Genomic DNA, 23,280 nt, shown 5'->3' on the forward strand with positions numbered 1-23,280 from the left:
AGTTTTTTTTTTTGTTTTTTTTTTTTTTGCGTATGCGGGCCTCTCACCGTTGTGGCCTCTCCCGTTGTGGAGCACAGGCTCCGGACGCGCAGCCTCAGCGGCCATGGCTCACGGGCCCAGCCGCTCCACGGCATGTGGGATCTTCCTGGACCGGGGCACTAACCCGTGTCCCCTGCATCGGCAGGCGGACTCTCAACCACTGCGCCACCAGGGAAGCCCAGTGTGCCTCAGTCTGAGATTGAGGTTTGGGGTCATGAAAGTATACAGTGGGTGAAATACCCAGAGATGAATATATACCCGAGTTTGCAATCATGGGGATAGAAAAAACACATAAGAACATACTTAAAGATAATTCCTAAGTATGCACGTGAGCAGAACATAATAGCAGCAGCAGCATGGAGAAAACATGACATTGCCAGAGGAAAGTATCTTCTTTGTAGAAATGTATCTATTAGAATGCTTTAAGCTGCGAGTAACTGAATTCCCAAGTCAGTGTGGCTTAAACAATACATTTACTGCTTGTTATGGCTAGAAAAACAGAGGCTAGGTGTTCAATGATTGTTCAGTGTCAGGGAGACTCAGGCACTATCTGCCTTTCTGCTCAGCCAAGGTGATAAGTCTGTCTTCAGGCTTGTCCCTCTTTGTACAACAACAGGTGCATCTTTCAATTTCACAAACTGATACATCAGTGCCTGAAGGGACATTTCCTCTTTCTGCATCTCTTTTTATCACAAAAGAAAACCCTTGCCAACCCTCTCTTCACCCCCAAGCAGATTTCTTCCTTTTTTTTCAGTAGCCGAGGTTGCAAGGCAAGCCCATGCTAAGTCAATTACTGGTAGCAGGGATGGAGTGTGATGATTGCCTTTGACCAATCAACATTCACCTCCTAAGGATGCCAGTTTGAGAGGATGTGAGAGGGCAAACACCCCCAGTAAATTGGAGGCTATGGGCTTGGAAGAAAGGGGGTAGGAGGTTGGTTTTGGGTTAGGCAACCAACAGTGTCTGCCACAAGAAAGTAGTAATGCTAAAAGCGACTGTGCCTTTATAAGTAACAGCCTTAGCCACAAACCAAAGGGCCCCTTTTACATGAATTCTGTGACATTTCTTCTGTCTACACACAGATTTCTCAACAACAAATTAAGAAGTGAACACTATCATCTTTGAGTATTCCAGGATATTGTGTTTGATTACTCTTGAAGATGACATTTTCAACATATATATTAAATCAGACATGACACGATGTATTATTGAAGTGTTAATACTTAATATTGTGAATGTTTAATTATTTTATATAAAAATATGACCTGCAGTACCAAATTGGAAGCCGACAGAAACACTGAGACAAGGAATACAAACTTTTTTTTTCCTTACCTGGAGAAAGTTTTGGAATTAAAACCTTAAAACCAAATCTAATTTTCTTTAATGTAAGCCTTTAGGTGTCTGATTTATATATTTTGTGGAAAGGTTTATAATAGAAACATTCAAGAGTCAGTGCATTTAACTTAATTTCTTAGCATCTCAATTCCCTTCTTCACAACTTAAATTGTCTTTGAAAATGTTTCAAGTAATGCTATTACTTTTAACTGTTTTTTATTTGATACTCAGTATACTTTTCAATACCACATTAAAATTGCAGTATATAAACATGTTCTTCATCCGGTGTGACAAATGACAGTTCTTTTACCACATACTTTGGGGTCTTCCATCAATTTCCAGGAAGGAAAACCAATGCATGAGAGATATATGTAACTATCTGAAAAGTGCAAATGTAAGTCTTTTTTTGTGCTTAACCTGCTACAAAATTGCAAAATTACACCTTCTATGAAAGTGGTACGTGCACCAAAACTTCACTTTCTGTGCCCTTCTGATAGGTCATGTTTCCCTTTTGTCTCTTTTCTGTATTGTGAGAGGAAGGAAGGTCTCACCTTCACCAGGGGCTTAGATTTGAATTTTTTGATCTGATAAAGTGTAATCGGGTGGTGTGGAAAGAGACAGATAGCAACTTGGGATGATTTGGGAATTACTATCAGAATGTTTTACTTTATTTGACCATAGGCCATAGACGCTAGCATTTAGAGAAAAAAAATTGAGTTCATGGCTCAATACAGAAGGGAAGCAAAGGTAAGTAAATTTAATAAATGCTTAATAAAAAACATACCTGTAGAAGAGCACCACATTAATTAGGGTGAGCCTTTGTGAATTTAAAATTAGTAATTTTCCTACTTCCAAGTATAGCCTGAACAACAGCGAAACTGACTCAGTTCACTATCAGTTCTAGGTTTGGATTTTGAATTCCTGTCAAGGTAGCGCTGATAAATTAACTGAGGCTACCCTTCATATCAACTCCATAAATCATTAGAAAAAAAAAAAAGTTCTGTGGTCACCTTAGGACCCGAATGCAACGCATTTTATGCATGAAGTGGAGCTCTCAACTGTCAGGTAATCCTGAGTCACAGATCACCCACCATTCTATGAAACCTCTTCCTCATTTGGTCATCATCATCAAGGTTTTAACAGAGCCAAAAAGAACAACTTCCCAATTCTAGACAATGGGTCTTGATAATGGAAGTGATGCCCTGGAGAAAATAAAAGGAAAAGACTTCTGCTTCCCAGCCTACCTTCTCCACAGTCCCCTCTTCCCGCCCCAGTTCTCCTTCTAAATCTCCAAAACCCAACGTGTTAACCCCACCTCCACCCTCTCCGCAGGCCCTCTAGGGGGCAGCTCCTTTTCTGTAAGGGTTGTTAGAGCCATTTTAGCATCGAGTCAGGAAGAAATTAGGAAAAGGACCTCTGAAAGCAGGGGAGCTGTGAGGCGCGGGAGGACTTGGGGACCTCCTTGCATACGCCTCCCACAGGGTCCAGACCTTCCACGCCCGGGTCCCTGAAGCCCAAAGCACACGCACAAAGGCCAAGTGTCCCGGCTTCGCTGGGCCGGGGGGTGAGGGGCGTGGGGAGAAGCAGGGCGGCCTCTCGTCGCTCCCGCCGCGGGCCCCCGTCCAGGGCCGGGCAGAGGTGGGGTGGGCGAGGAGGGGGAGCTCACGTCACGTGCGCGCGCGCTAGGACCGCAATAAATGCCCGGGAGCTCGAGGAAGCGGCGGAAGCGCTCGGCGCCTGGGTCTGCGCGGGGCGGCTGCACCGAGCGGGGGAGCGAGGTCGTCTCCAGCCTTCGCCGCCCAGCCCGGCCCGGGTCCCCGCCCCTCGCGCCGACTGATAAGGCTCCGAGAAGCTCGGGCGCCCACCCTGGCGAGCTAACCGGGCAGCCGCTGTTCCGCCTCAGCCTCGGGCTCTTAACTTTGGAGCACTTTTTGCCTGCTCCTCCTTCCAGGTCCAGGGAGGAGCCGCGGAGGCCGGGGCCCACGTCCCCCTGCAGGCAGCGCCCCCGTCGCCCGAGGACGCGCCGTGCCCGGGTCCTGCCCGAACCGGGCTGTCTATGTGCAGTCGTGCGTGCGGGCTGCGGGAAGCCGGCCGTCTTGTTCGGCTCAGCTCTCGTAGGGAACTTCACGCTGGAGAGGTAAGGGCATTTCTAAAACCGCACCGCCTTCTCCAATCTTCTTTTGGCTTCTTAAACTCTACTTAAAAAAAAAAAAAAAATCAACGTGCAGAGAATGGTCGGTCACTGAGGGTGGGTGGGCTGCTCGGAAAGCAGCCACGATGGAGATTTGTGGGAGCTCCTTCTGAGTTTGTGAGTTTCACCTCCTCCCGTCGCGCCCTTTGGTTTAGGTTAAGTGAACAGTGCGCGCCTGCGGCGGGTGGGAGGAGAGGCTGTGAAGCTGCCCGCGTACTGTTGGCTTTATCGGGTGCGGGCCACAGGTTAGGCACACACTTTCTAGGAAATAAAGATTTTCTTCTTGACCTGTGGCTGTATAAGAAGAGACTTCCCCCAGCGACCGTAACTATTCACTCGCATTAATTCAGGGGTCCCTCTAGAAGTACCCATGGATATATGTGTGAATAACAGTTTGTACCTCTTTACAACATTCACCCTCAATTTCATAATTTCGTTGACATTCTGAACCAGAGATGGGACACTTGAGATAATACCTTAAAACAGAGAGAGACACGTGAAGCTCTGGATTGATTGATAAAACATTCTAGGGACATCATACCCTTTGCAGGCTGTATATATCTAGCCATTTAAAGCTTTGTAATTCAGAAATTATTTTCAAGCTTTGGCTCCTCTCGGTTACTTTTGCCATTTATTTTTGGCGTCATGCACATTATCTTGGAAAATGTTTCTGTCTATTTTGTGGAAACAATTGTGAAAAGTCCTCTGGAGGAAAAATGGATGGGAGAAAATTTATTTCAAAAAGTGCATGTCCATTTGCTGGCATTATATAAACAAATCAAACTGGCTCCATCCCTTTGTAACTGTTGGATTAGTTTTGTTATTAGAAAATTAATATCTGCCGGGATTTTCACCCTAATTACACTGCATGTCCTTATAGCCAGACGGAGTGGAAGAACCTTTCTTGGAGCTTTTCCCGGGGACATCCTGAGATCATTCATTATGAAGTGTACTGCGCGGGAGTGGCTCCGAGTAACCACAGTGCTATTCATGGCCAGAGCAATTCCAGCCATGGTGGTTCCTAATGCCACTTTATTGGACAAACTTTTGGAAAAGTACATGGATGAGGATGGTGAGTGGTGGATGGCAAAGCAAAGAGGGAAAAGGGCCATCACGGACAATGACATGCAGAGTATCCTGGACCTTCATAATAAGTTACGAAGTCAGGTGTATCCAGCAGCCTCTAATATGGAGTATATGGTAAGAAAAATTTTCAAATGGTATGTACATAGAAATGTTTAATAATGCTTTTAGCTTCCATGGTTAAATTCCACCATGCTAGTATTTAACCTTTTACTATTCGTCCTCTATAAAATTTCAAAAAAAAAAAAAAAGATTTTCTTCAAGAGTATCTTCTTCCGCATACTCTTTTATTAGTGCTCCTTTCGTTCTAAGAGCTCTTCGAATTTCAGAGTAGAAGTAAATACCTTTAGGTCTAATGTTCCTACTAAGTACTTTAAATTCTACTCTTAGGAGAAAGATTCCTGTCCTGAAAGTGCTGATGGTTGGTGTATTTGCTTTTAAATGACTTAGTAGAATAATTGTTTCCTAATTCCTAACCGATGGAATCTTCTTATGAATGGTGGATCTGAAAAAAATCAAGGATCAATAATTTGAAGATGCTTTCCAGATGGCTGATATACATATATGGATAGATAGGTAGATAGATATAGATATATGTCATTTCTTTTTTTTTCTAGAAAAGAGTATTTTTATTAACTGCCTAATGCCCCCATATTACCTTTTTTCCCTACATTTTTTTGAATTTTATTTTATTATTTTTTTATACAGCAGGTTGTTATTAATTATCCATTTTATATATATTAGTGTATATATATCAATCCCAATCTCCCAGTTCATCACACCACCACCACACCACCCCCCAATTTACCCCCTTTGGTGTCCATACATTTGTTCTCTACATCTGTGTCTCTATTTCTGCCTTGCAAACTATATCATTTCTAATGGGCCATTGTTTCTTAGAAGTATGTAAATGACATATTGTAAAGTGTACATTTCTGTGGTTGCTTTTCGTTAAGGAATACTTTGGCAATGGCTTTTTTTTTCTTCTTCTGGATTTGTTTGTGAACTTTGATGTGTGAAAATAAGCCTGGGTGAAGGATTAAATAAAAATATGTGACTTATCCTTAATAACCTTACATTCACTCTGAGAGTAAATTAGCAAGTTGGGGAAACAAAATTACTTTTTAAAGACTATCAGTTATTACTCTTGTAAGACTATAACTCATTAATAGCATACTTCATACCCTAAATATTCAGAAAAAAATCCAAAAATCTATACTACTTGCATGAATTAGGAATGCACTAGCAAAGGCTGATAATAATCATTGGTGACCGCAAACTTAAGGAACAGTGGTGCCAACATTTCTCCTTTGGACACATTGCGGGGTACAGTTAATTTGAACACATTCTGGTTTTTACTTTTATTTTTGCACTTACATTAGTTTTGATAGGTATTCTCTATTTAGGTAACTTTCATGAAGCATGGAAATTCTAAGGTAACATTACCCATTACAAAATATTTCATTATATTATTTTAACTTTTTCTAGAAAAATATTTTACCCTAAAGAAAGTAGGTAGCACTCAAGAGAACTCATCAGAGATTAAGAGTCGGGACCCAAACATCAGGCCATCAGGGTTTAAATTCTGCCACTGATACTAGCTAGGTGACTGTAGGCAGCTTATAAATTTCCCTCTACTTCAGTTTCTTCATGTCTAGCACATGCACTCACCTCAGAGGGTTGCTGTGAGGATTATGTGAGGAATGAGATGACCTGTGTAAAGTTTAGCTCATTATCAGGCGTATTGCAATTACAAGGTCCCAGTAAATGTTACTAAGACATTTAACCAATTTTATGCCTCCTTATACTGTTTAAATAGAATATCTGACGAAATTGTTCGCTCTTTTCAAAATTCTGTGCACGATATGACATCTGTAATGTCTCACATTTCTGATTTTTGTGTATTTTAAAGTGTTTGTTCAAAGTACAAAATTCTATGACTTCTTCATCTGTGAGCTTTCAAACAGAAAGAGCCAATTATGGAGCTTTTCCAAGTAGGCCACTGTATGCTTATTCCATGTGGATAGGTATTCAGTTGCTTTTTATTTAAAATAAGGAAGAACTTGAGAGTTTAAACCCACAAAAAGAAATCTGAGAATATTTGTGTGTGTTTTAAGTAATATGGGAATAATGAAAGAACATTCTGTGATTTGTTTTCATGTCTGACTTCCAAAGAAAATAACTGCCTGTTGTATGATGTCTGGTCTAGGATGTTTATATGAGTTTCTTTTTACTTTCACTGGTTTCATTCTGTCCTTGAAATGTAGATTCAGAAACCAGCCAGGGTTTATGTTGTGTTGCCCTTAGATACTGTTAGTACTGGAACTATGTCCTGGCCAATAACTGGGCTGCAGAGGAGTTTATTTCCCAGTGGTAGTACTGGAACACATTTGCTAGAAAACAAATTTATGGGAAAGTCTAAATGAACAATACTGTTTTATTTGAAATACTGTTGGTTTATATCTTACATATTAATAATGGAAGTACAGATGTAGATCAACCCGTGAAAACAAAATTTGTTCAAATAGTTGTTTAAAGTGTATTTATTTTGATAAAACAAAATTAAAAACTAACTAAAGAGCCACTTCCTATAAAATCTGCAATGCTCTATGATAAGTGCCACCACTTTTGGCCACTTACACTCTATGTGTCATATTACGTTAAAAATTTGCATAGCCAGTTACCTTATTTACATTTGGTGCTTACTTTAGTGTACTCTTTGTGCTTGAACTCCGGCAGCCAAGTCACATCCACGTTTATTGACATCACAACGCTACCCGTACTCTAATGCTCATTTAATAGGGTTAAAAATGGCTTCTGCAAGGCCACCTCTTCCCTTGAAGAGCTTATAGCCTGATTGAGAAGAAAGAATAGACATATTTGAAAATTTTCAAGTGAGCAAGGACACAGAGTTCTTTGTTCACATGTATGAATAATGCCAGGGGAGCACAGAATAATGGAGAATAATTTAGGAATATTCCTAAGCGAGAGAGTTAATCAGTGGGGAAGATGAGGTTTATGTTGTTCCTGGAAGGTGATCAAGACCACAAATTGTGGCCAAGAGTGGAGGCCATTTCTCAGTTAGAAGAAGAGGAACCAACACACATGGAGTAAGTGGCAGGCTGGTTGTAGGAAACTAGAAGCAGAATAGGTTGATGAAAGCAAAGCCCTGTGGCAGAATCAGGAAGGGGAGAAACGAGTTGTTAATGATAGAAACCAGTGAACTTAAGGAGAGAGATTACCAGCATTTAACTTAGGATACATTGAAAAATTGGGGCTTTTAGGTCATCAAATGAAGCTGTTACTGAAGAGGCAATGGATTTTTGAGGAAAAAAACACTGGCGCTGGACCTAGGTTCTCGTGTTGTCTCTGCTGCTTACTGGTATGCGAAGTCTGACGGTCAGCAATCATTTTGGGCATTGCTTTTCTCATCGGTAAAATCGATGTAGGAATATAAAACCCACAGGCTGCAATGAGGTAAGAGATTTGACCCTGTTGAGCACACTCTTAGTTTTCTTCAAGCCTTTGCTTTCCATGGGTTTTGACCCCATCACTTGGTTCTTTTATTTTTCTGGTTATTTCTTCAGCATATTCTTGTTTGCTGTTCATCTCTTAAAACTTTACTTTTGGCCCCAACGGTTTTACTTTCGGCCTTCTCCCTTCCTACAGGACTTTATCTACTCCTTTGACTTTAAATACCATCCGTATATTGATGGCTCTGTAGTTGACACTCCATCCAACAGTCCTCTTTGAGCATTGTCTTCCTATTTCCGACTGCCCACTGGGTCCTCTCCATGCAATTTGACTCCCCAGTTACTTCAAGTTTAAGATTTCTAAAAAGCAAATGAGCTGCTTTTGTTCCATCCTTGCCCAGGGTCCTACTTTTCTTCCTGGATGTCATGGACATCGGCTTAGTCCTCTCTAAATAGAAGACAAACAAACAAAAAGAAAACTGGGCACATCCTCAGCTGCTGCCTTGCTCTCATTCCCCCACCCACTTCCACGTAAAATTCACGCACAAACATAAATACACAGTTACTTGTCAGATTGTCTAGATTCTGTCTCAGAAATGTCCTTTGAATCCATGTCTTCTGTTTCATCCTAACGGATGCTCGTGGTCTCGCCCTCCTCCACCGCCCCCGTGATGGGTACCGCAGCTTCCCCTGCAATGGACTGTACCGTCTAGTCCTACTTTATTTCTACTTTAGTCCGCCTCCCTCTCTGTTACTCAGTCTGTCTTTTCCCTCAGACAAATCTCTGGTGGTCACTCAGCTGCCCAAAGCTTCTGTGAACTTCTGGCTGCTCGCAAGCTAAAGCCCACCTTGAATAACTTACAAAAGGTCTAGCCCAGTATGCCCCATAGCCTCAACTCCCTTGCGTATCTCTGAATCTGTGTTCACACTTAAAATATACACTGTTCTTAGAGATGGTGGTGTTCCTCATGCCTCTGTGCCTCTTTGCTAGTTCAGTTTCCTCTGTGCCCGGAATGCCTGTGCATCCTGTCTCCTCCTGACAAATTCAAGAGTGCGCAGACTCTGTCTTTCTGTAAAGCTTCCTCTGATGCAATTGGATATATACGTGTCTATTTCCCTTTCCAAGATTGAATTCCTAGAAGGGTAAGGATGTACCCTGCTTATATTTATAACCCTGTGCCTGATGCAAAGAAGTACTCAGTAAATATTTGTTGACTGAACATTGCTGAGTGATAGTAAATATGTGTTGAATAAAGGGAGGGATGGAAGAATAGGTAAGATTATATATGAGATAAATATGAAAGACAGGTGAGAAAGGGGAATTAAAACAATAAAAGTTCTGGAAGGTAGGATATCACCAACACCAGAGATAGTGACATGGAAACTGGAAATACCAGAGATGAAGGAATAAATAACCCAGGATTTTTTTTTAAAATATTCATGCTATACTAAAAATTGTCCTGTAATATAGAGCTGCTGAGATAATACTCAAATGCTCTGGAATTTAAATAATAAATTAATTTAAATAATCATTTAATTACATAATTAAATTAATGAGTATTTACCCCTTCTAACAAATTTTTAATAGAGCCTCTAAAACTTATTGATTGGCTAAAATCCAAAATAGCTCACTGTGATAGAAAGCGTACCTAAGTCTAGAATGTATTTTAGCAACATAAGGACACGTCACCTAAAAATGACATGTGTCATTATATCATGCTAATTATATAAGCCATTTTCCACTATTATAACTATTTCCATGTCTTTTAGAGAACTGTTTTTTAATTTTAATTTTATTTATTTTTTATACAGCAGGTTCTTATTAGTTGTCTATTTTATACATATTAGTGTATATATGTCAATCTCAATCTCCCAGTTCATCCCACCGCCACCATCCCCCCATTGACAGATACTCTGCTGGGAGGGTTGATGGCTGTGCCTGCTTGCTCTCACTTCACATATGGTGAGACTAGGGGCAGAAACTTTGCACAGCATTTTTCCAAATGTAGAACAAAATATATCTGGATATTTATCCTTTTGCTGGGCAGCCAGAGGCTCCAAGCCAAATAGCCAGTGGTACTTGCTGTCCATGGTACATATTGATGCAAACAATGGCTTAGTTCCAGTTGTCACATATATTCTTTATATGGTCATGCTTAACACTGGAAATCCAGATATTTCTGTTCTGTGCTTCAGTGCAGCAGATAATTCCAGAAACTTGACAGGGGATAACCTAGTTTGCTGAACAGGGTGATGCTAGTCTGAGTTCTGCCCTGTTTCTGACACTCTATAGCATGAATCCAAGCCTGAAAAAGTGATTTTTAGCTTGTGAGTTGCTCTCACAAAACAACTCTCATAACTTCACATTTTCTGACATTATTTGCCACCAATGACATATATCCAGAATAAATGCAAAGAATGAAATGATGGCATCATAACTTATTTACCAAAGCTCAGTGTCTACACATTTCTTATCTTGCTAAAAGTGGCAGGAATTCACTATCAGGAAGGTTTTATTGCAACTCTTGATTCCTAAAACAATGATTTTTCTCTCTGTATACTGGCACTTGCCTGGTAGCTTTCAAAAGTTAAATATTTGCATCTCTTAGTGATGTACAGTATAATCCATATGCACTTAGAGGTACCTGAAATATCTTTCTTGCTTCAAAGAATGTTATTTAAAGTTTTTAAAGTTTATTCTATATTTAAAATAACATTTAATTTTCTTAAAGTGTTTTTATTTTACTTCACTAATGTTGTTTACTTCATTAATGTTGTTTAGATACAATAAAGCTATGTTTTGTTTATTCCTCTACTGAATTTAAAAGTTTTCAAAACCTTAATTTGATACATAGTTGTGTGGTTTTTTTTGTTTGTTTGTTTTTTTAAAGACATTGACACTTTAATGTAGTTTCCTGTTTGGAAGTTCCACTGTAGATGGCAGTACCTATAGGAAGAGAGTGACATTGTAGCTCAGTTCTACTACCCTGGAGTTCTGGGAGATTAAGATTCCTCATTAAATGTAAGCAGCAAACCTAGGATCTTAGAAAGGCAAGAGACGACAAGCAGTTTCATTTAGGAGAGTGGAACACTCAGAGCCAGAAAAGCGTCACAAAATTTTAAAATTGTTATTGTTGTTTATTCCTTCATTCAGCAGGTATTAGGAATTTATCAAATGCCAGGCACTGTCTAGGACCCAGCAGTAAACATAACAAACATTCTTCCTTTCCTGGAGCAGGTGTAAAGATCCTCATATCCCAACTCAGCAAGGGGGCCCACGTGGCTGACACAGAGTGAGTGTGGAAGTAATGCAGAAAATGAGGTCAGAGCTTTATCTGAGGAGAACAGATACACATCACTGTAGTCATTTTAAAGACTCACTCTGAGTCTGAGTGACAAGCCATTTGAGCCATTTGAACAGAGGAATATCATGGTCTTACTTATACTTACTCAGAATCGATTTGGTTTGTTGAGAACAGACTTTAAAGTGGTGGGAGGTGGGGCAATGGTGTGAGCAGGGATTCAAGGCTATTGCAACAATCATTCCAGCAACTTATGGTGGCTAGGAGTGGGATGGTAGCCTTGAAGGTGAAGAGAAGTGGCATGGTGTGACTCCACACTGAAACTCCTTTGTAGTCATGACATCAATATTGATAAATTCAAGGAAGCCTTGTTGCAAGACTAGTGCAATTGACTTGGCCAGCCAGGCAGCCAATAGGCTGGGAGTTACTGCATCTGGTGCAAGGTCTAAACCCACCCAAGCCCTGGCTGCGGTTTTTGAAAACTGGTGGCAGTTTCCATTCTGGTTTAAATATCGATGGGGAACTTTCAACTTGTACTGACTTCAGAGTGGTTACAGAGATTCTAGAAATCAGCAGGTTACTGATACCCATTTTGCCAACCCAATTCCAAGAGATCAGAGGAGGTGGAAGCAAACTCCGCCTCCTTGCTTCCCAGGATAAAGGTGCTTGCTGTTTCCCCACGTGGTCTGCCCTCACCTCCAGTCTATTCTCCCACCCCCCCCTCAAAACAAGAGAAGGTGAGAACTTTAGCAGAACAGGTCAGTGGCCCAGTTCCTGTTCATTAAGTACTAGTTGCACCATCATGGAGTGTGTTGTTGGGATTTTATTCCGTCTTGGAGGTAACACAGACAGATTTTGGATGTGGGGTGTGGCTGTACAGATTTTGCCCGAGGAACTGGAAATATTGGAGTTACCATTTTTTAAGACAGGAAAGGATGTGGATAGACCAGCTTTTGGTAGAGAAAGCTGGAGCTCAATTTTGGATAGATTAAATTGAAGATTTCCCTTAAATATCCAAGTGAATTTGTCATGTATGCAATTAGATATGTATAGTCTAATCTGGGCCTTGCAGTTAGGATTCATCAGAATTTAGGTGGTATTTAAAGGCAGTAGAAGAGACGAGATCATCAAGGGAATGAGTACAGAAAGAAGAAATGTTCAAGAAGTGAGGCCTCGACATACTTTACAGTGTAGACGTAGGGAAGGAGAGGAGCCGCAGCAAAGGGAATGGAGGACCAGGAAGAAAACCAGGGAAGCAACATGTCCTGAAAGCCAAGCGAAGAAAGGCAGAAAGGATTATCAACTCTGTTAAATGTTGCTTACAAAGATCAAGTAAAATGAGGACCCTTGAATTTTGAGATATGGAGGCCACACTGGAGGTCTGATAACACAGTTTGGGTGGCATCATAGTGGTCCTAGGATGGTTCAAGGAAGAATGGATGGGAAAAATGAGCAAGCTTGTTCACCCACTCATTCATCAAACATGAATGACATCCTATGGGCCAGGTGGGCTCTGCAGCCTTAACTCTCTTCTAACCAAAAGTTTTAACTTAGTTTTAGAAGAGGTAGTTTAGTTAGGGAACACATCCCAAACTTATAATTACGGTCAGTAGGAAAATGCAATTTCTTAGCTTAATTGTTTTTGTAGTTACCTTTACTGAATGCCTTCATTAAAAGCAAACGTGGTCATTTATAATCATCACAATTAAGAGTGACGTTTAGTTCGAGAACATTCTTTGCTCTTGTTCAGCTTTGTTCTTTCACATACTTCTTTTAGGAATTTATACAACCACGTAACTGTACATGATTTAAAATGTAAATTCTCGTATTTTTGATGATTTTGACTAATTGAATTAAAGCTTATGAAACTAGCGTAAATCTATGCTCGTTTTATATGTTATTATGTCTTTTATATATATATTATATATATATAACATAAAACATTTAGTTCATTGGAAGAAAATGTGAAAATTCAAGTGGTAATGACTTGTCTGGTGAAGGTATTACAGTAAGTATGCTTAATAACCCTTTCCTTATTTTTCTAAGTATTTGTTGTCTTCATAATTTCAAGAAGTTACAGAAAGGCATTTATAATTGATTAAAACAATTTGTTATTCTCATTGATAAATTTGTGATTAGAAAAACATTTAATTCAACAACTACTGATTGAGCATTTTTGTGCCAGGCACTGTTTTTTGGTGCTGAAGCATACATCAGTGTGTAAAAGGTTCAACAAGCTAATGAAAATAAGCAAAGTGAGATGATAGAGAATGATAAAGGTGGAGCTAACATGTTAAACAGTTGCGGAAGACCTCTCTGAGTCAGTGGCTTTTGAGCTGAGAGCTGAATTACAAGAAGGAGTCAGCTGAACAAAGCTCCAGAGATCTAAGCAGAAGGAATACCGGGCAAAAGGTCTTTAAGTCAGGAATGAGGTAGGAGTCTTCAGGGACCACAAAGAAGGCTAGGGTGGCTGAATTTTATTTAGAAATGAGGAAAGTGTTAGAAAATTAAGTAGACATATAAGCAGGGGCGAGAATTCCTTTTGGGTCATTGGTGAAGAGAAATTTGGATTTTATTTCGAGTGAAACGGAAGGTCATTGGAAAATTCTTGGCAAGGGATTGACCCGGTCATATTTCCTGTTTCATAAAATTACTCTATGTTATGGAGAGTGAGCTACAGGAGGGTCACAGCTGAAAGCAGAGAGATAGTTAGGAAGCCACTGGTATCTTCTGAGTGAGAGATGATAGTGACTGAGACCAGGGTGACGGTGGTAAAGATGGAGAGAAGTGGGTAGTTTCAGGGTATGTTTAGATGGTATTGCTGATAGTTTTCTGATAGCTTTAATGTGAAGGGTGAAGGATAAGGATCTTCGATTTTTACTCAAGCACGTTGGTGAATAGTTGAAGCATTCGTTGAGATAGGAGGAGAAACAGAAAGGAGAAGGTGGCCATGAAATCAGGCGTTTCTTTTTGGCCAAGCTTATCTTGCGATGCCATGTCATCCTCAGTTGAGTTTAATGGTCAGTGGAGAGGTGGGACTTGAGATAAAAATGTGGAAATCATGTGGATGCTATTAGGGACCATCTTAACTGACTGAACAAAACCATCTGAGAAGATTTTTATGGACGGAGGTTGAATGCCTTGAATTGAGCCCTGGCCCGGCAACATATGGAGGTTGAGCAGAAAGGAGAAGCTAGCAGAGGAAGCTAAGAACAAGTGGTCAGTGAGGTTGGGGGAAAAGATGGGCTACCCTGGTGTCCCAGAAGCCAGGAGAAGAGAGTTCAACAGCTTCCATACTGCTGAGGAGTGAAGTAAGAGGAAGAAAAGCCAACAATGGTTTTGTGGACACGGAGGCTGCCAGTGACTTTGATGAGTCATTTCAGGGGTGGAGTATGACCCGAAGTCTTACTGAAGTGGGAGGAAGAGAACGAAAGGTGAGGAGGTTGAGAAGGAACTAAGTAACTCCTCAAGATACCGTTGCTGTGAAGATCTGAGAAATGGAACTAGCTAGCACTACGCGGGTATATGGCAATGCTCTTGGTTTTGTTCTTTAAAGAGCATGCTTGTAAGTTAATGGAAATGCACAAGTTGAGAAAGCACTTGACATGGAAGGGAGAAAATATAACTCCAAAGTCAGTTCATTTATTTTGACAGGAAAGGCTGAGGTTGTAGGTACACAAGCAGGTCGGTTGGTGTATTTAATGGAAAAAGAATTTTCATGTGGGTGCTTCTGTTTTTCCCAGTGAAGTATGTAGCAAGATCGTCAGCTGAGATTGAGAAAGCAGGAATGGAGGGGTGTGAGGATAGGATCTTATGAAATGGTAATTTTGGAGTTACTATCTAAAGATCTCTGTGGAGTCAAATGTATGAGATGTTTGGAAGTACTTTAAGTTCATTTGGTTCACCATGCTTTAGGTTACAAAATCTAATAGATAGGGAAGAGGTTTACTAGGTTATGTGTTACTAGAGTATGTAGTAGTAAACTATTTCCAAAAAGCAGGAAGATTTAAAGTAATGATTTCTCTGGTTTGCCGTAGGTCACCCCACTCTTTCCAGCCACATCATGTGGTGTCACTTGCTTGACCTCTGAAGACATTTGACTAGGCAGCTCCTGGAGATGTGAAAGACATTAAAGGCACGTTAGCCCGGGTAGGGGGAGGGCGGTGGATTTTTTAAGTATTCAGATAGTACATAATACAGATCAAGTACAGATACAGATATAGACAAAGTAATGTTTTTGAGGTTCAAATTGCAGAGTGAGGTTAAATACACATAGTTGGATGGGAACTCTAAAAATTAAATTATGGGAATGACCCAAATATGTGACTTGGATTAGTGGGTTATTAAACTCACCAAATGTAGGAACCTGGAACTATGATCCAGTGAAGCTTACTTTTTTTTTTTTTTCTTTTAACTAGTTAACAGAATCAATGAGGTACAATTAAGTCAACTGCTTAGATATAACTTATTGGGAAAAAGGCAACAGATTTTCTCTATTAGAAACTCATTAACCTAAAGGCAATATATGAATATGGATACAATCTACTTAATAGTCTATATTAAATGCTTTATATTTTGTTTTTAATCAAAGAAAAATTTGAAGTCAAACGTCAGGAAATTGAGTAGCAAGTGTTTTTCATGGGAAAGCAGCTAGGTATGATTTGGGGAATAGAAATGAGGGGTGCTTTAGTCTAGTGCCACTCAAACTTTACTGTGCATACGAATTCCCTGGAACCTTGTTAACATACAGATTTTGATTCAGTAGGTCTGGGTGGGCCCCAGTATTCTGCATTCCTAACCAGCTCCCAGGTGAAGAGGCAGCTGCTGTCTGGGAATGGAACTTTGAGTAGAAAGCTTTAGGCTCTCTGGAGAAAGCGAGGTCTAAATTAAGACATTAAAAGTTGACGCGAGGATCCAGATACTTTCTTTTTCATCTCAACTCTCACATTCACCTTCTCCTTTTTATAAGGTAGCAACTCTAGCTATTAGTGCAGGAAAATAGAAACTCCTTTTCATTCCCTTTCATGAAGTGCTTAGAAACCAAAAAGATAAAGAAGCTTGAACAGTAAGAGTCCCCAACACTCAGTGTTTAAATCAGCTTGGAGGAGGGGTAGAAAATGAAATGTCAAATTTAGTTGATGGCACAGTTCTGCAGGATGGTGGAAAGTGAAGTGCAGTCAGTGACAGGAGAGACTCTAAAGGCCATATGAGTGAGAAGGAAGTAGAATTCCAAAGCGAGCAAGAAAGGAGGTGGCAGTGTGGGGCTGGGAAGGGTCGGCTAGATCAGATAATGAGCTATTAGATAAGACCCAAGAATGAGCATGGGAGTTACTCTTTATAACTCTCCCCTTTGCGTTATTGTTGCAACTCAAACAGTACAAAGTAAGCAAACAGTACAAAGTAACCATCTAAACAGGGGAATAAAATATAAAACTATATCTTATGTTTGCTGAAGACATGGCAAATCCAACTCTGAAATACTGAAAGATTGACTGATATGCTCAAAAGAAGCTACAGTGAGATCAGATGTTGTCCAGAGGCAGGAAACCAAAGAGATTTAAAAAGGGGGGGGGGCATGAGGGAGGCTTTTGAATGAAGATGGAATAAAGAGCATCAGAACTCCTGTCTAGAAAGAAAGGGCTGAGAGAAGAGCTTTGTGAACTGAATTCCGTGAACATAGTGCGTACATCTAAACAAATAAAAAGCAGTGCTATTTCACAGGAACATCTGTACCGTTATTCCATATACCTTGGATTTTTTTATGCTGTAGGGATCTTGCCAAGCCCTGTTGCTTTTGCAGATGTTAGAATGACTTATGTGCATCTTGTTTTCTCTCTAGTGAATTTCTGCTCTTCCTTCAAGACTCACCTCTAATGACGAATCTTCTCTTGTCTAAACCCTCCTGTACGGAGTTAGGTGCACTTCACCCCAGTTCCCTGGCTTCCACAGCGTTTCCTACCTGCCTTTGCCTCTGTTATTTACATCCTCGTCTCTTTCTCTAGCCTTACTTTCCTTTGTGGGAAGGAACTGTGCTTTCATAACTTTTGCATTTCCCCAGCTGAGAGGCTGACACATGCTCTAAGCTCAGTTTATGCTAGTTGAAAGGGAAACAATGGAATGAATGAATGAAAAAATAAAAAGATGATTGGATTTTCAACAGTGATTCTAAAATGGGCAGAATGAAAGAGGATTTGATTTGTTTCGACAAGAAAATGCTATTAGAAATTTGCAAAAGCATTCATTTCAAAGTGTTTATGTTTTATTTTTAAGTACATTAGCTTTTTGGTTAGGGTAAAATCATTCTAATAAGTATGACAAGTGGCTAAATTAGCATTGGATTTTAGTGACTTTTCAGAGTTATACTGGGTTATGGACACCTCTGTCTCATGAAGTGGGGATGGCCAGACCCTTCAGCAAGTAGGGATGGAGTCTTCCAGGAGATACAATGATCAGAATGCCATGGCTTTTGCTGGAGAACTGTTTTCAAAATGTAAATCAGAGTGTGATAAGAAGTACAAATGAATATATTTTAAACTGTATATAAATCTAAAAGTATTTCAGAATAAAGCAGTAACCAGGAAAGTCTTCTCAGAAGAGGTACGTTTTGAAATAGTGTTTGGAAGACGTTATAGTCAACGTGTGGTAGGGACCGTGGTTGAGGGCATTGGATGATGAGAACCTTAACTGATAAGATGTTGATATGAGAATATGTGTACAGTTGATTCAAAGAAGAGGGCATGGCAGTCATGATCTGTGAGAACAGCTGAAAAGATGAAAATAATCTTGCTCTATCAAGCGCGACTCATGGCAGACTTGAGCAACATAGCCCTATACATTTTCCTTCTCTGCATACCTATGAAGAAGCATTTTATTTGACATAATTTGGTATTAGTTTGACTTTTGTAAGTTATACAGTTATTACAAAGGATTTCCAAACTTTGATTTTATTAACACTTTTTAAACTATTCCTCTGTGTGTGTGTGTGTGTGTGTGTGTGTGTATGTACACTAAACTAAACCTAAACTACACAGGTACTTACTTGGAGGCTTCAGTGGAAATATCATCCTGGAAATTTAATATGAACAAAGGTCCTGACTTATAGAGTTGATTGTCAATAGATTCAAAGCAAAGCTAGGCATAACTTACTGTAAACTTCGTTTTATAACTAACAGTGTGTTAAATTTGAATTCTAAGAAATTTACTTTTTCACTGGAAATTTAGGTGGCAGTGATTATCTTTTTTTAATCATTCAAAATTTGGGATTTAAATTTCTTCCTTAGTCTCGTGAATATTAACAATGTGCCATAAAAAGATTATGTGAATCACAGCAAATGAAGCAGATTCTTAGAGGAATAAGAGAACATTTATTAAGATATATTAGGTATCGGGTAATATGTTAGGCAGCTTACTAATACACATTCTGTGAGATGTTTTTATTCTCAGATATTATTTCTCATTAGGAAAACAAATGCCACAATAACAAGGATTTAACAGGAAAAAATTGATGAAGGCTCTGTATGCAGAGTTGTGGGCAGAGCTTAGGCGAGCCACAAGGATGGGGGACACCCAGGCATGAATCGTGGTACCACAGCCTGGCGAGGACCAGAGCCTGGTAGTAGGGCTGTATGAAAGGACACAGGCGCCATCACTGTGAGGCAGAGTACTCAGGGGATGAGTGGGGTTGAAGAAGGGGTAATACATTCTTAAATTCACCTCTCACCCTCTTACTTCCTGTCCATGTCTTCTACTGGCCAAATTCAACTAGAACCCAGGAGCCAAGAGAGCATGAAGTAACTCAGGATGTAGAGTTGAGCGTTTTGGAACATAGAGTATGGCAGCAAGTGGGTGAGAGTGACTATGTGGGAAAAAATGAAGAATATTTAACACAATATTCTTTCTCAAATTTTCAAATAAAGACTTTGGTAAACTGTATTTTTTTTACATCATCTTCTTAGTCATTGTTTAGTTGTTGAAGAAAAATGTATAGGCAAGTTCCTAAGGGACACCTAAACATCTGATTGACCATGCTATGGTTACTAAACCAGCTTTGAGTTTCCTAGCAGCCAAGGAAAACAGGAGACCATATGGTTTACATAGCTCTCAATGACTGTTTGGAAGCATAATAATTTATCGTTCTTGAAGCAGGAATTAGTGAAAACTTAACACAGAATTCCCAATATAGGAACAATGAGCAACTTACTATAGCAGTTTCATTAAAAGTATGTAAACATATGCATTTAAATGTTTCTTATATTAGCCTTTGGTTTAAGTTGAAGTAATGGTGTTAAATTTTAGGTTTCGGTTGCTATTTGTCCATAAACTTTATCTTTTACTGATTTTTTCAAAAAGAAGTTTTCATTTGTTAACCCATCTGTTTTTTCTTTTTGAAAATTAAAAAGACATCCCCAAGTACAATAAATAAAAGCAATTAATATTTTATTTACTTGCAAAACTTGTTACTTTCAGTTTGCTATTTAACTATATGAACTGATGCATGCAGAGTGATTTATTATGAAAGTTTATCTTTCCTAGCATGCATATTTTAGGCTTGAGTTTTAGATTAATCATATATCTATCTAAATTTATGAGCTATAAATAAACTAAAACATAGGTCCTCATTTTTATAAATTGGCTCAATGTTTGTAGATGAAGACTTAAATAACATAGGTGGTACTGTACTTTCTCAAGTCTCCTTTGAGGTCTCCTTAAACATTCAAAATATAGTCTTGAAGATTAACTGCTTCTCTCCTAAATGACAACAAAAATAATGAAAGCATTATAGTGTTGAATTTATCACAAAGTCAATACAAAGATAGATATATATGACCTTTACAAGAATAATCCAAGTTCAGCTTTTCAAGAATTACCTTTTGTTTAGCCTAGGTACATCATGAACACCCTTTCACCCGAGTTTATATCACACATGTATGTTTGACGCAGGGAATTTAGGTTCCTGTATCTCTGATCCAAGTTATTGCCCAGGACAGGCCAGCTGAGGCTAGAGATAATCGATGAGTACATATTGGCAACATATTATATGCCAAGTATATTAGGTGACATTAAGAAAACACAGATAGAGTATGGGACAGTTTTTGATTTAAAGTTCTAGTTTGAGAATTAAGACCGAAAGTAGTAGAAACAGATCTAGGAGAACATGCAGTAATTGGTAAATTATATGTTTAAGAAGGTTCAGAGAAGGGTGAGGTAAACGGAGTATGTATTGTGGTTGGAATGACTTCCAGGAGGAGAGTGATTGTGAACAGGACTTTGGTGAAAGGATAAAGTTTAAGTGACTAAGGAGCGGGGGGAAAGAAAGAACAGTCCTGTAGGGGAAAATTTCTGACGGATTCAATGGCCGAGAAATATGAACAGACAGGTACTAGAACCTTGCTTCTTGAAGTATTCAGTGTATGGTTCTGGCACCAGTGTTAGAAATGTCATAACTTTTTGATTTCTCTCCTGACCTACCAAGTCAAAATCAGATCTCCTGATGATTTACCAGCACTTTAACGTTCCAGAGAGCCAGCAGTAGAGGACCCATGTTGAGGAGTGGGTTATAAGTGAGGTAGGTAAGTTATTGCCAGACTTGAGAGAGCCTTGGCAGGGAGATGAGAGATGAATCAGCAGATATTCTGTAGAAATGTAAGGATTTTTTTGAATTAATGTCTAGGCTGCCTCACAAAGACAATCCGCCCTACACCATGCATTCGGTCTATCTGTATAATATTGAAACAATGGGTTTAATGAAAATGATCTTGTCAGTTTATCCACACATTAAATTTTCATTCCAAAACTTATTTTAATTTTAGTAAAAGGAAGTGGCAATTCCCTAAATTATCTTTTTAAAGACTTTTAAGGCTTTGTTTTGAAGTAGATTTTAAGTAAAACTCTGCCGCATCTGCCTCACATCTCTGTAATTTACAGGAGACCCTAATATGTGCATTGCCCTGAGGTAACACTGCTACTTTCTCAGTACCTGGCAAAGCCTCTATGTCCTGAAACACAGGTGTTCCCTTTGAAATCTGAGCCTCGTGCATTTTCCCTGTAACTACAGTCTTTTCAAAGCAGGTGAAGCACAGAAGTTAAACACCTGAGGTAATATCTGAGTTGTAAGGAATGTACTACTACTGTTTTCCGTAGTGCTTTTTATACCAGATGACTTTGTCACAGAAACCTCATACACTCTTTCAGCGTAGATTGAATGATTGATTAATTGATTTCATTGACGTCTATTTCTTTGTTATAGTTCTGATAATTCCACCATCGGGGAGAAAAGAAGGTGGCTAAGATTTTATAATGAGGCATTATTTTTGGAATTTGAAGTTTTGTGAACCGTCAAATGTGTTACTTCCATAGAAAAACAAATTCTTTCCTGGAGATCAAGTTATTGCTATTGAGAGGATAACACTGACAGCTTATTCCATAAGATTTTGGGATTGCACTTTCTGGTTTAAGTAGGAAAACAACAGTGGTTTGGGAGGGATTTATGTTGTGACATATGATGGATATTTACAAACCTGTTTTTCCAGAAGATATGACAGGACAAGAATTATCTTTTTTTTTTTTTCGGTACGCGGGCCTCTAGCTGTTGTGGCCTCTCCCGTTGCGGAGCACAGGCTCCGGACGCGCAGGCTCAGCGGCCATGGCTCACGGGCCCAGCCGCTCCGTGGCATGTGGGACCTTCCCGGACCGGGGTACGAACCCATGTCCCCTGCATCGGCAGGCGGACTCTAAGAATTATCTTTTAAAGGTTGTGTTTAGAAAGAGAGAGCTCTATATGTCTTTGATTTTCTTCAACTGTTTCTATATTCATGAGCTGGTTGAAAAATCCTGGTGTTCCTTTTAGCTGTGTAGAAAAATTATGTGTGGAAGTCTGTGCCTTATTTCAAAGATTTTACCATTTGGTTTTCAGGACTAAGCTGAAGAGAGACCCATTTTGAACATTTTACTGAGAATGTCTTCTTGTCGTATTCAATTATGTTGAAGTTTTACTGGGAAGTTTTATGGAAGGTTTTCAGTTGTATTTCTCTGTTTTGGACAGTATTAAAACTTTCTCCAGTAGAGGTGATTCGGAAACAGTTCTCCTCTAGACTCATAATTAGAAGATATGAAACCTTCTTGGCTTTGCAGTCTTGAAAATCACAAATCAACTTTTTCTTCTTAGCTAAGAAATAGCCTCTATTGTCATCAGAAATATTATTTTATGTTTGAAAGTTTTCATGGGACTCTACAAGCAATATGGGGCACTCTAGAAGAGACTATAAGTACAAAATAATAGAATTTTAAAGCTAAAAGGAATTGAAGAGACTTACTCCAGCTTACTAATGTCAGAGACAAGGAAACAGAAGCCAAACTTGACATAATCAAAGAGATAAATTTGAAAGTACACAATTTAAATGGGAAAGAAGACTCTTCCAGGGTGTATCATGTATTTTAATTAACCTTAGTTTGAATAATTGGAACAAGTGCAAGCTTAGTTTTATCTCTGTCTATATAAAAAAAGGAAAGAAACACTTATTATTAATGACCTTGCTTGCATATGTCTAGAAGACATGGCCCTAAGGAAAGAGTATTTTCAATACTCAAAGGTATTTTCAATATATGGAAAGCTGGAATGGTATCATTACTTCTGACAGCCAGTGACTGCTCGGAACTGAGGTAGGTTTAGAGACATGAGGGTGGTTTTCTGTATGCATATGTATATGTCTAAAAAGACAAATCTTTGTGGGATTCATTTTCAGATTTTATTGCAAATGCTTATATAGTTTTTTAAAAATAATTTCATTGTTATTTATCGTTTTTAGTAGGAAGGTAAGACCAGAGCTTTCAGCCTAGATCTGGATTTCCAGTGTAACTG

At 39.3% G+C, this 23,280-nt stretch overlaps 1 protein-coding gene across 1 annotated transcript in view; it reads left to right on the forward strand.

The window, feature by feature from the left end:
- Positions 1-3,117: 3,117 nt before the first annotated feature.
- Positions 3,118-23,280, forward strand: part of CRISPLD1 (cysteine rich secretory protein LCCL domain containing 1) — a 43,996-nt gene continuing 23,833 nt past the window's right edge. The window contains exons 1-2 of the mRNA XM_024765759.1: positions 3,118-3,511; positions 4,446-4,765. Of these exons, the coding sequence (XP_024621527.1) occupies positions 4,508-4,765 (258 nt within the window). The 5' untranslated portion in view covers positions 3,118-3,511; positions 4,446-4,507. The remainder of the gene's footprint in view (positions 3,512-4,445; positions 4,766-23,280) is intronic.

This window comes from Neophocaena asiaeorientalis, unplaced genomic scaffold (genome assembly GCF_003031525.2).
Source record: "Neophocaena asiaeorientalis asiaeorientalis breed wild unplaced genomic scaffold, Neophocaena_asiaeorientalis_V1.1 scaffold417, whole genome shotgun sequence".
Taxonomy (NCBI): Eukaryota; Metazoa; Chordata; class Mammalia; order Artiodactyla; family Phocoenidae; genus Neophocaena; species Neophocaena asiaeorientalis.